General features: G+C 37.1%; 1 protein-coding gene across 1 annotated transcript in view; it reads right to left on the bottom strand.

Annotated features, from left to right (window-relative positions):
* Window positions 1-596: 596 nt before the first annotated feature.
* Window positions 597-10,410, bottom strand: part of LOC310870616 (hydroxysteroid 11-beta-dehydrogenase 1-like protein) — a gene marked incomplete at both ends in the record, with an annotated part of 18,570 nt that continues 8,756 nt past the window's right edge. Inside the window, 3 exons of the mRNA XM_083781871.1 lie at window positions 597-774; window positions 2,823-2,988; window positions 3,493-3,586. Of these exons, the coding sequence (XP_083637997.1) occupies window positions 597-774; window positions 2,823-2,988; window positions 3,493-3,586 (438 nt within the window). The remainder of the gene's footprint in view (window positions 775-2,822; window positions 2,989-3,492; window positions 3,587-10,410) is intronic.

Here is a 10,410-nt window from a genome sequence, read left to right as displayed (position 1 = left end):
ATCTCTGATTGGTCAGGTCTCTGTAGGAGACAGATCTGTCTCTGATTGGTCAGGTCTCTGTAGGAGACAGATCTATCTCTGATTGGTCAGGTCTCTGTAGAAGACAGATCTATCTCTGATTGGTCAGGTCTCTGTAGGAGACAGATCTATCTCTGATTGGTCAGGTCTCTGTAGAAGACAGATCTGTCTCTGATTGGTCAGGTCTCTGTAGGAGACAGATCTATCTCATGTTCTCTCATTATGTGTAGGAGGAGTTCTGGATGACCAGGTCAGTTCTGGATGACCAGGTCAGTTCAGGATGACCAGGTCAGTTCAGGATGACCAGGTCAGTTCTGGATGACCAGGTCAGTTCTGGATGACCAGGTCAGTTCTGGATGACCAGGTCAGTTCTGGATGACCAGGTCAGTTCTGGATGACCAGGTCAGTTCTGGATGACCAGGTCAGTTCTGGATGACCAGGTCAGTTCTGGATGACCAGGTCAGTTCTGGATGACCAGGTCAGTTCTGTATGAGCAGGTCAGTACGTGTAGGAGTTCTGGATGCAGAGGTCTCTGAAGAAGGGGAACCAGTCTCTGAACAGGTCAGTAGGTCAGCAGGTCAGTAGGTGTAGGAGTTCTGGATGCAGAGGTCTCTGAAGAAGGGGAACCAGTCTCTGAACAGGCAGGCCCAGTAGGTGTAGTGAGGATAGAAGGACTCTTTCTGCCGCGTGGCTCCGGCTTTGAGGAGGTGGAGCGCTGCGTCGCTGGCCGGATACGCTGTCATGGAGGTGAACCCTCTGGAAGAGAAGGAGACAATACACCTTTATTAACCTAACCTACTTGTATATACTCTAATAATAATAATAATAATAATAATAACTATAATAATAATCTTTATTATAGAGCAACTTCCAGACACAATTAAGTGCAGTTCAAAGTGCTTTATTTACATACAAGTAAAACAATCCACATAAATGCAAAGAATTTAACAAGGGTACCAAGAGACAAACTAAATGGGTTCAAATCTGGTCAGTAGAATTCGTTAAAATTGAAAAAATAATTTAAGATACAATAAAGTCCGTTAAAAGCAAAGGTCATAGAAATGTTTTTTTTCTCCATAGCAGACCGTGTGTCTATATAGACAATAGTAGATCTATAAATGAGCCTGACCTGACTTTCTCCATGTCTATAGACTATAGTAGATCTATAAATGAATCTGACCTGACTTTCTCCATGTCTATAGACAATAGTAGATCTATAAATGAATCTGACCTGACTTTCTCCATGTCTATAGACTATAGTAGATCTATAGATGAGCCTGACCTGACTTTCTCCATGTCTATAGACTATAGTAGATCTATAAATGAATCTGACCTGACTTTCTCCATGTCTATAGACTATAGTAGATCTATAGATGAGCCTGACCTGACTTTCTCCATGGCAGACTGTTAGTAGATCTATAGATGAGTCTGACCTGACTTTCTCCATGTCTATAGACTATAGTAGATCTATAAATGAATCTGACCTGACTTTCTCCATGGCAGACTGTTAGTAGATCTATAAATGAGTCTGACCTGACTTTCTCCATGGCGGACTGTTAGTAGATCTATAAATGAGCCTGACCTGACTTTCTCCATGTCTATAGACAATAGTAGATCTATAGATGAGTCTGACCTGACTTTCTCCATGTCTATAGACAATAGTAGATCTATAAATGAGTCTGACCTGACTTTCTCCATGTCTATAGACTATAGTAGATCTATAAATGAATCTGACCTGACTTTCTCCATGTCTATAGACAATAGTAGATCTATAGATGAGTCTGACCTGACTTTCTCCATGTCTATAGACAATAGTAGATCTATAAATGAGTCTGACCTGACTTTCTCCATGTCTATAGACAATAGTAGATCTATAGATGAGTCTGACCTGACTTTCTCCATGTCTATAGACAATAGTAGATCTATAAATGAGTCTGACCTGACTTTCTCCATGTCTATAGACAATAGTAGATCTATAGATGAGTCTGACCTGACTTTCTCCATGGCGGACTGTTAGTAGATCTATAAATGAGTCTGACCTGACTTTCTCCATGTCTATAGACAATAGTAGATCTATAAATGAGCCTGACCTGACTTTCTCCATGTCTATAGACAATAGTAGATCTATAAATGAGTCTGACCTGACTTTCTCCATGTCTATAGACAATAGTAGATCTATAGATGAGTCTGACCTGACTTTCTCCATGGCGGACTGTTAGTAGATCTATAAATGAGTCTGACCTGACTTTCTCCATGTCTATAGACAATAGTAGATCTATAAATGAGCCTGACCTGACTTTCTCCATGTCTATAGACAATAGTAGATCTATAAATGAATCTGACCTGACTTTCTCCATGGCGGACAGCGTGTCTATAGACTATAGATCTATAAATGAGCCTGACCTGACTTTCTCCATGTCTATAGACTATAGTAGATCTATAAATGAGCCTGACCTGACTTTCTCCATGTCTATAGACTATAGATCTATAAATGAATCTGACCTGACTTTCTCCATGTCTATAGACTATAGTAGATCTATAGATGAGCCTGACCTGACTTTCTCCATGGCAGACTGTTAGTAGATCTATAAATGAGCCTGACCTGACTTTCTCCATGTCTATAGACTATAGTAGATCTATAAATGAGTCTGACCTGACTTTCTCCATGTCTATAGACAATAGTAGATCTACAAATGAGTCTGACCTGACTTTCTCCATGGCAGACTGTTAGTAGATCTATAGATGAGTCTGACCTGACTTTCTCCATGTCTATAGACAATAGTAGATCTATAGATGAGTCTGACCTGACTTTCTCCATGGCGGACTGCGTGTCGATCAGGCCCAGCGTGCTGAGCGTCAGAGACACGTTGCTGCGCGTCATGCTCAGCTCGTGCTGCAACGTCCCGAAGAAGCCGTTCAGCGCAAACTTGGTGGCCGAGTAGGGCCCGGTGAACGGGGTGGTCATCTTACCTATAATATAATAATACAGTTATTACTACTGTTACAGTACTGTTACTGTTAATATTATAATTATAATTATAATAATAATAATAATAATTATTATTATTATTATTATTATTATTATTATTATTATTAGGCCATGAGTTCAGACATGAGAAATGATGCGCTGCGACGCGTTGTGAGCTTGTAGATCTGCTATTTTCAGCATGCAACCAAGAGTAAAATGACTTCTACTGGATCTCTGGTCCACTAGTCCCTTCCTGACATTTTAGTCTAGTTTTTATTTGTTGACAACATTGACAATATATACATAGTTTTAGTCGTCACGGCTTAGTTTTTTTCTTCTTTTTTTTGTCGTTTTCGTCAGTGAAAAAAGTGAAAAAACCAACGCTGCAACTCACCCAACAGAGAGGTCAAAGGTCAACTCACCCAGCAGAGAGGTCAAAGGTGAACTCACCCAGCAGAGAGGTCAAAGGTCAACTCACCCAGCAGAGAGGTCAGAGGTCAACTCACCCAGCAGAGACGAGACGACCACGATGCTTCCGGAACTCTCCTCCAATCGCGGCAAGGCAGCCGCCACCATGTTCACATAGCTGAGGAAATTGACCTATGAGAGAGCAGCATGTTCACATAGCTGAGGAAATTGACCTATGAGAGAGCAGCGTGTTCACAGAGCTGAGGAAATTGACCTATGAGAGAGCAGCGTGTTCACATTATATCTCAGCATAGTGTACTGATTTGACCTGATCTCATACTGTACTGATTTGACCTGATCTCATGCTGTACTGATTTGACCTGATCTCATGCTGTACTGATTTGACCTGATCTCATAGTGTACTGATTTGACCTGATCTCATAGTGTACTGATTTGACCTGATCTCATGCTGTACTGATTTGACCTGATCTCATGCTGTACTGATTTGATCTCATACTGTACTGATTTGATCTCATACTGTACTGATTTGATCTCATACTGTACTGATCTGATCTCATACTGTACTGATTTGATCTCATACTGTACTGATTTGATCCCATACTGTACTGATTTGATCTACTGTACTGATCTGATCTCATACTGTACTGATTTGATCTACTGTACTGATTTGATCTACTGTACTGATTTGATCTACTGTACTGATTTGATCTACTGTACTGATTTGATCTACTGTACTGATTTGATCTCATACTGTACTGATTTGATCTACTGTACTGATTTGATCCCATACTGTACTGATTTGATCTACTGTACTGATTTGATCCCATACTGTACTGATTTGATCTACTGTACTGATCTGATCTCATACTGTACTGATTTGATCTACTGTACTGATTTGATCTACTGTACTGATTTGATCCCATACTGTACTGATTTGATCTACTGTACTGATCTGATCTCATACTGTACTGATTTGATCTACTGAACTGATTTGATCCCATACTGTACTGATTTGATCTACTGTACTGATTTGATCTACTGTACTGATTTGATCCCATACTGTACTGATTTGATCTACTGTACTGATTTGATCTCATACTGTACTGATTTGATCTACTGTACTGATTTGATCTCATACTGTACTGATTTGATCTCATACTGTACTGATTTGATCTCATACTGTACTGATTTGATCTACTGTACTGATCTGATCTCATACTGTACTGATTTGATCTACTGTACTGATTTGATCTCATACTGTACTGATTTGATCTACTGTACTGATTTGATCTACTGTACTGATCTGATCTCATACTGTACTGATTTGATCTCATACTGTACTGATTTGATCTCATACTGTACTGATTTGATCTACTGTACTGATTTGATCTACTGTACTGATTTGATCTCATACTGTACTGATTTGATCTCATACTGTACTGATTTGATCTCATACTGTACTGATTTGATCTCATACTGTACTGATTTGATCCCATACTGTACTGATTTGATCTCATACTGTACTGATTTGATCCCATACTGTACTGATTTGATCTCATACTGTACTGATTTGATCTCATACTGTACTGATTTGATTTGATCCCATACTGTACTGATTTGATCTCATACTGTACTGATTTGATCTCATACTGTACTGATTTGATTTGATCTCATACTGTACTGATTTGATCTCATACTGTACTGATCTGATCTCATACTGTACTGATTTGATCTCATACTGTACTGATTTGATCTCATACTGTACTGATTTGATCTCATACTGTACTGATTTGATCTCATACTGTACTGATCTGATCTCATACTGTACTGATTTGATCTCATACTGTACTGATTTGATCTCATACTGTACTGATTTGATCTCATACTGTACTGATTTGATCTCATACTGTACTGATTTGATCTCATACTGTACTGATTTGATCTCATACTGTACTGATTTGATCTCATACTGTACTGATTTGATCTCATACTGTACTGATTTGATCTCATACTGTACTGATTTGATCTACTGTACTGATTTGATCTACTGTACTGATTTGATCTCATACTGTACTGATCTGATCTCATACTGTACTGATTTGATCTCATACTGTACTGATTTGATCCCATACTGTACTGATTTGATCTACTGTACTGATTTGATCTACTGTACTGATTTGATCCCATACTGTACTGATTTGATCTACTGTACTGATCTGATCTCATACTGTACTGATTTGATCTACTGTACTGATTTGATCCCATACTGTACTGATTTGATCTACTGTACTGATTTGATCTACTGTACTGATTTGATCCCATACTGTACTGATTTGATCTACTGTACTGATTTGATCTCATACTGTACTGATTTGATCTACTGTACTGATTTGATCTCATACTGTACTGATTTGATCTCATACTGTACTGATTTGATCTCATACTGTACTGATTTGATCTACTGTACTGATCTGATCTCATACTGTACTTATTTGATCTACTGTACTGATTTGATCTCATACTGTACTGATTTGATCTACTGTACTGATTTGATCTACTGTACTGATTTGATCCCATACTGTACTGATTTGATCTCATACTGTACTGATTTGATCTACTGTACTGATTTGATCCCATACTGTACTGATTTGATCTACTGTACTGATCTGATCTCATACTGTACTGATTTGATCTCATACTGTACTGATTTGATCTCATACTGTACTGATTTGATCTACTGTACTGATTTGATCTACTGTACTGATTTGATCTCATACTGTACTGATTTGATCTCATACTGTACTGATTTGATCTCATACTGTACTGATTTGATCTCATACTGTACTGATTTGATCCCATACTGTACTGATTTGATCTCATACTGTACTGATTTGATCCCATACTGTACTGATTTGATCTCATACTGTACTGATTTGATCTCATACTGTACTGATTTGATTTGATCCCATACTGTACTGATTTGATCTCATACTGTACTGATTTGATCTCATACTGTACTGATTTGATCTGATCTCATACTGTACTGATTTGATCTCATACTGTACTGATTTGATCTCATACTGTACTGATCTGATCTCATACTGTACTGATCTGATCTCATACTGTACTGATTTGATCTCATACTGTACTGATTTGATCTCATACTGTACTGATTTGATCTCATACTGTACTGATCTGATCTCATACTGTACTGATTTGATCTCATACTGTACTGATTTGATCTCATACTGTACTGATTTGATCTACTGTACTGATTTGATCTACTGTACTGATTTGATCTCATACTGTACTGATCTGATCTCATACTGTACTGATTTGATCTCATACTGTACTGATCTGATCTCATACTGTACTGATCTGATCTCATACTGTACTGATTTGATCTCATACTGTACTGATTTGATCTCATACTGTACTGATTTGATCTCATACTGTACTGATCTGATCTCATACTGTACTGATCTGATCTCATACTGTACTGATTTGATCTCATACTGTACTGATTTGATCTCATACTGTACTGATCTGATCTCATACTGTACTGATCTGATCTCATACTGTACTGATCTGATCTCATACTGTACTGATTTGATCTCATACTGTACTGATTTGATCTACTGTACTGATTTGATCTACTGTACTGATCTGATCTCATACTGTACTGATTTGATCTCATACTGTACTGATTTGATCTCATACTGTACTGATTTGATCTCATACTGTACTGATTTGATCTCATACTGTACTGATTTGATCTCATACTGTACTGATTTGATCTCATACTGTACTGATTTGATCTCATACTGTACTGATCTGATCTCATACTGTACTGATTTGATCTCATACTGTACTGATTTGATCTCATACTGTACTGATTTGATCTACTGTACTGATTTGATCTACTGTACTGATTTGATCTCATACTGTACTGATCTGATCTCATACTGTACTGATTTGATCTCATACTGTACTGATTTGATCTCATACTGTACTGATTTGATCTCATACTGTACTGATCTGATCTCATACTGTACTGATTTGATCTCATACTGTACTGATTTGATCTCATACTGTACTGATTTGATCTCATACTGTACTGATTTGATCTACTGTACTGATTTGATCTCATACTGTACTGATCTGATCTCATACTGTACTGATCTGATCTCATACTGTACTGATCTGATCTCATACTGTACTGATCTGATCTCATACTGTACTGATTTGATCTCATACTGTACTGATTTGATCTCATACTGTACTGATCTGATCTCATACTGTACTGATTTGATCTCATACTGTACTGATTTGATCTCATACTGTACTGATTTGATCTCATACTGTACTGATCTGATCTCATACTGTACTGATTTGATCTCATACTGTACTGATTTGATCTACTGTACTGATTTGATCTACTGTACTGATCTGATCTCATACTGTACTGATTTGATCTCATACTGTACTGATTTGATCTCATACTGTACTGATTTGATCTCATACTGTACTGATTTGATCTCATACTGTACTGATCTGATCTCATACTGTACTGATTTGATCTCATACTGTACTGATTTGATCTCATACTGTACTGATTTGATCTACTGTACTGATTTGATCTACTGTACTGATTTGATCTCATACTGTACTGATTTGATCTCATACTGTACTGATTTGATCTCATACTGTACTGATTTGATCCCATACTGTACTGATTTGATCTACTGTACTGATCTGATCTCATACTGTACTGATTTGATCTCATACTGTACTGATTTGATCTACTGTACTGATTTGATCTACTGTACTGATTTGATCTCATACTGTACTGATCTGATCTCATACTGTACTGATCTGATCTCATTCTGTACTGATTTGATCTCATACTGTACTGATTTGATCTACTGTACTGATTTGATCTACTGTACTGATCTGATCTCATACTGTACTGATCTGATCTCATACTGTACTGATTTGATCTCATACTGTACTGATTTGATCTACTGTACTGATTTGATCTACTGTACTGATTTGATCTCATACTGTACTGATCTGATCTCATACTGTACTGATTTGATCTCATACTGTACTGATTTGATCCCATACTGTACTGATCTGATCTCATACTGTACTGATTTGATCTCATACTGTACTGATTTGATCTACTGTACTGATTTGATCTACTGTACTGATTTGATCTCATACTGTACTGATCTGATCTCATACTGTACTGGTCTGATCTCATACTGTACTGATTTGATCTCATACTGTACTGATTTGATCTACTGTACTGATTTGATCTACTGTACTGATCTGATCTCATACTGTACTGATCTGATCTCATACTGTACTGATTTGATCTCATACTGTACTGATTTGATCTACTGTACTGATTTGATCTCATACTGTACTGATTTGATCTCATACTGTACTGATTTGATCTCATACTGTACTGATTTGATCCCATACTGTACTGATTTGATCTCATACTGTACTGATTTGATCCCATACTGTACTGATTTGATCTCATACTGTACTGATTTGATCTCATACTGTACTGATCTGATCTCATACTGTACTGATCTGATCTCATACTGTACTGATTTGATCTCATACTGTACTGATTTGATCTCATACTGTACTGATTTGATCTCATACTGTACTGATCTGATCTCATACTGTACTGATTTGATCTCATACTGTACTGATCTGATCTCATACTGTACTGATTTGATCTCATACTGTACTGATTTGATCTCATACTGTACTGATTTGATCTCATACTGTACTGATCTGATCTCATACTGTACTGATTTGATCTCATACTGTACTGATTTGATCTCATACTGTACTGATCTGATCTCATACTGTACTGATTTGATCTCATACTGTACTGATTTGATCTCATACTGTACTGATCTGATCTCATACTGTACTGATCTGATCCCATACTGTACTGATCTGATCTCATACTGTACTGATCTGATCTCATACTGTACTGATTTGATCTCATACTGTACTGATTTGATCTCATACTGTACTGATCTGATCTCATACTGTACTGATCTGATCTCATACTGTACTGATTTGATCTCATACTGTACTGATCTGATCTCATACTGTACTGATTTGATCTCATACTGTACTGATTTGATCTACTGTACTGATTTGATCTACTGTACTGATCTGATCTCATACTGTACTGATTTGATCTCATACTGTACTGATTTGATCTCATACTGTACTGATTTGATCTCATACTGTACTGATTTGATCTCATACTGTACTGATTTGATCGCATACTGTACTGATCTGATCTCATACTGTACTGATTTGATCTCATACTGTACTGATTTGATCTCATACTGTACTGATCTGATCTCATACTGTACTGATTTGATCTCATACTGTACTGATTTGATCTCATACTGTACTGATTTGATCTACTGTACTGATTTGATCTCATACTGTACTGATCTGATCTCATACTGTACTGATTTGATCTCATACTGTACTGATTTGATCTCATACTGTACTGATCTGATCTCATACTGTACTGATTTGATCTCATACTGTACTGATTTGATCTCATACTGTACTGATTTGATCTACTGTACTGATTTGATCTACTGTACTGATTTGATCTCATACTGTACTGATCTGATCTCATACTGTACTGATTTGATCTCATACTGTACTGATTTGATCTCATACTGTACTGATCTGATCTCATACTGTACTGATTTGATCTCATACTGTACTGATTTGATCTCATACTGTACTGATTTGATCTCATACTGTACTGATTTGATCTACTGTACTGATTTGATCTACTGTACTGATTTGATCTCATACTGTACTGATCTGATCTCATACTGTACTGATTTGATCTCATACTGTACTGATCTGATCTCATACTGTACTGATCTGATCTCATACTGTACTGATCTGATCTCATACTGTACTGATTTGAT

Source organism: Protomyctophum parallelum, assembly GCF_964188405.1.
Source record: "Protomyctophum parallelum genome assembly, chromosome: 14".
Lineage (NCBI taxonomy): Eukaryota > Metazoa > Chordata > Actinopteri > Myctophiformes > Myctophidae > Protomyctophum > Protomyctophum parallelum.
Note: the sequence above shows the minus strand (reverse complement) of the source record. Positions and strands in the feature narration are given on the sequence as shown.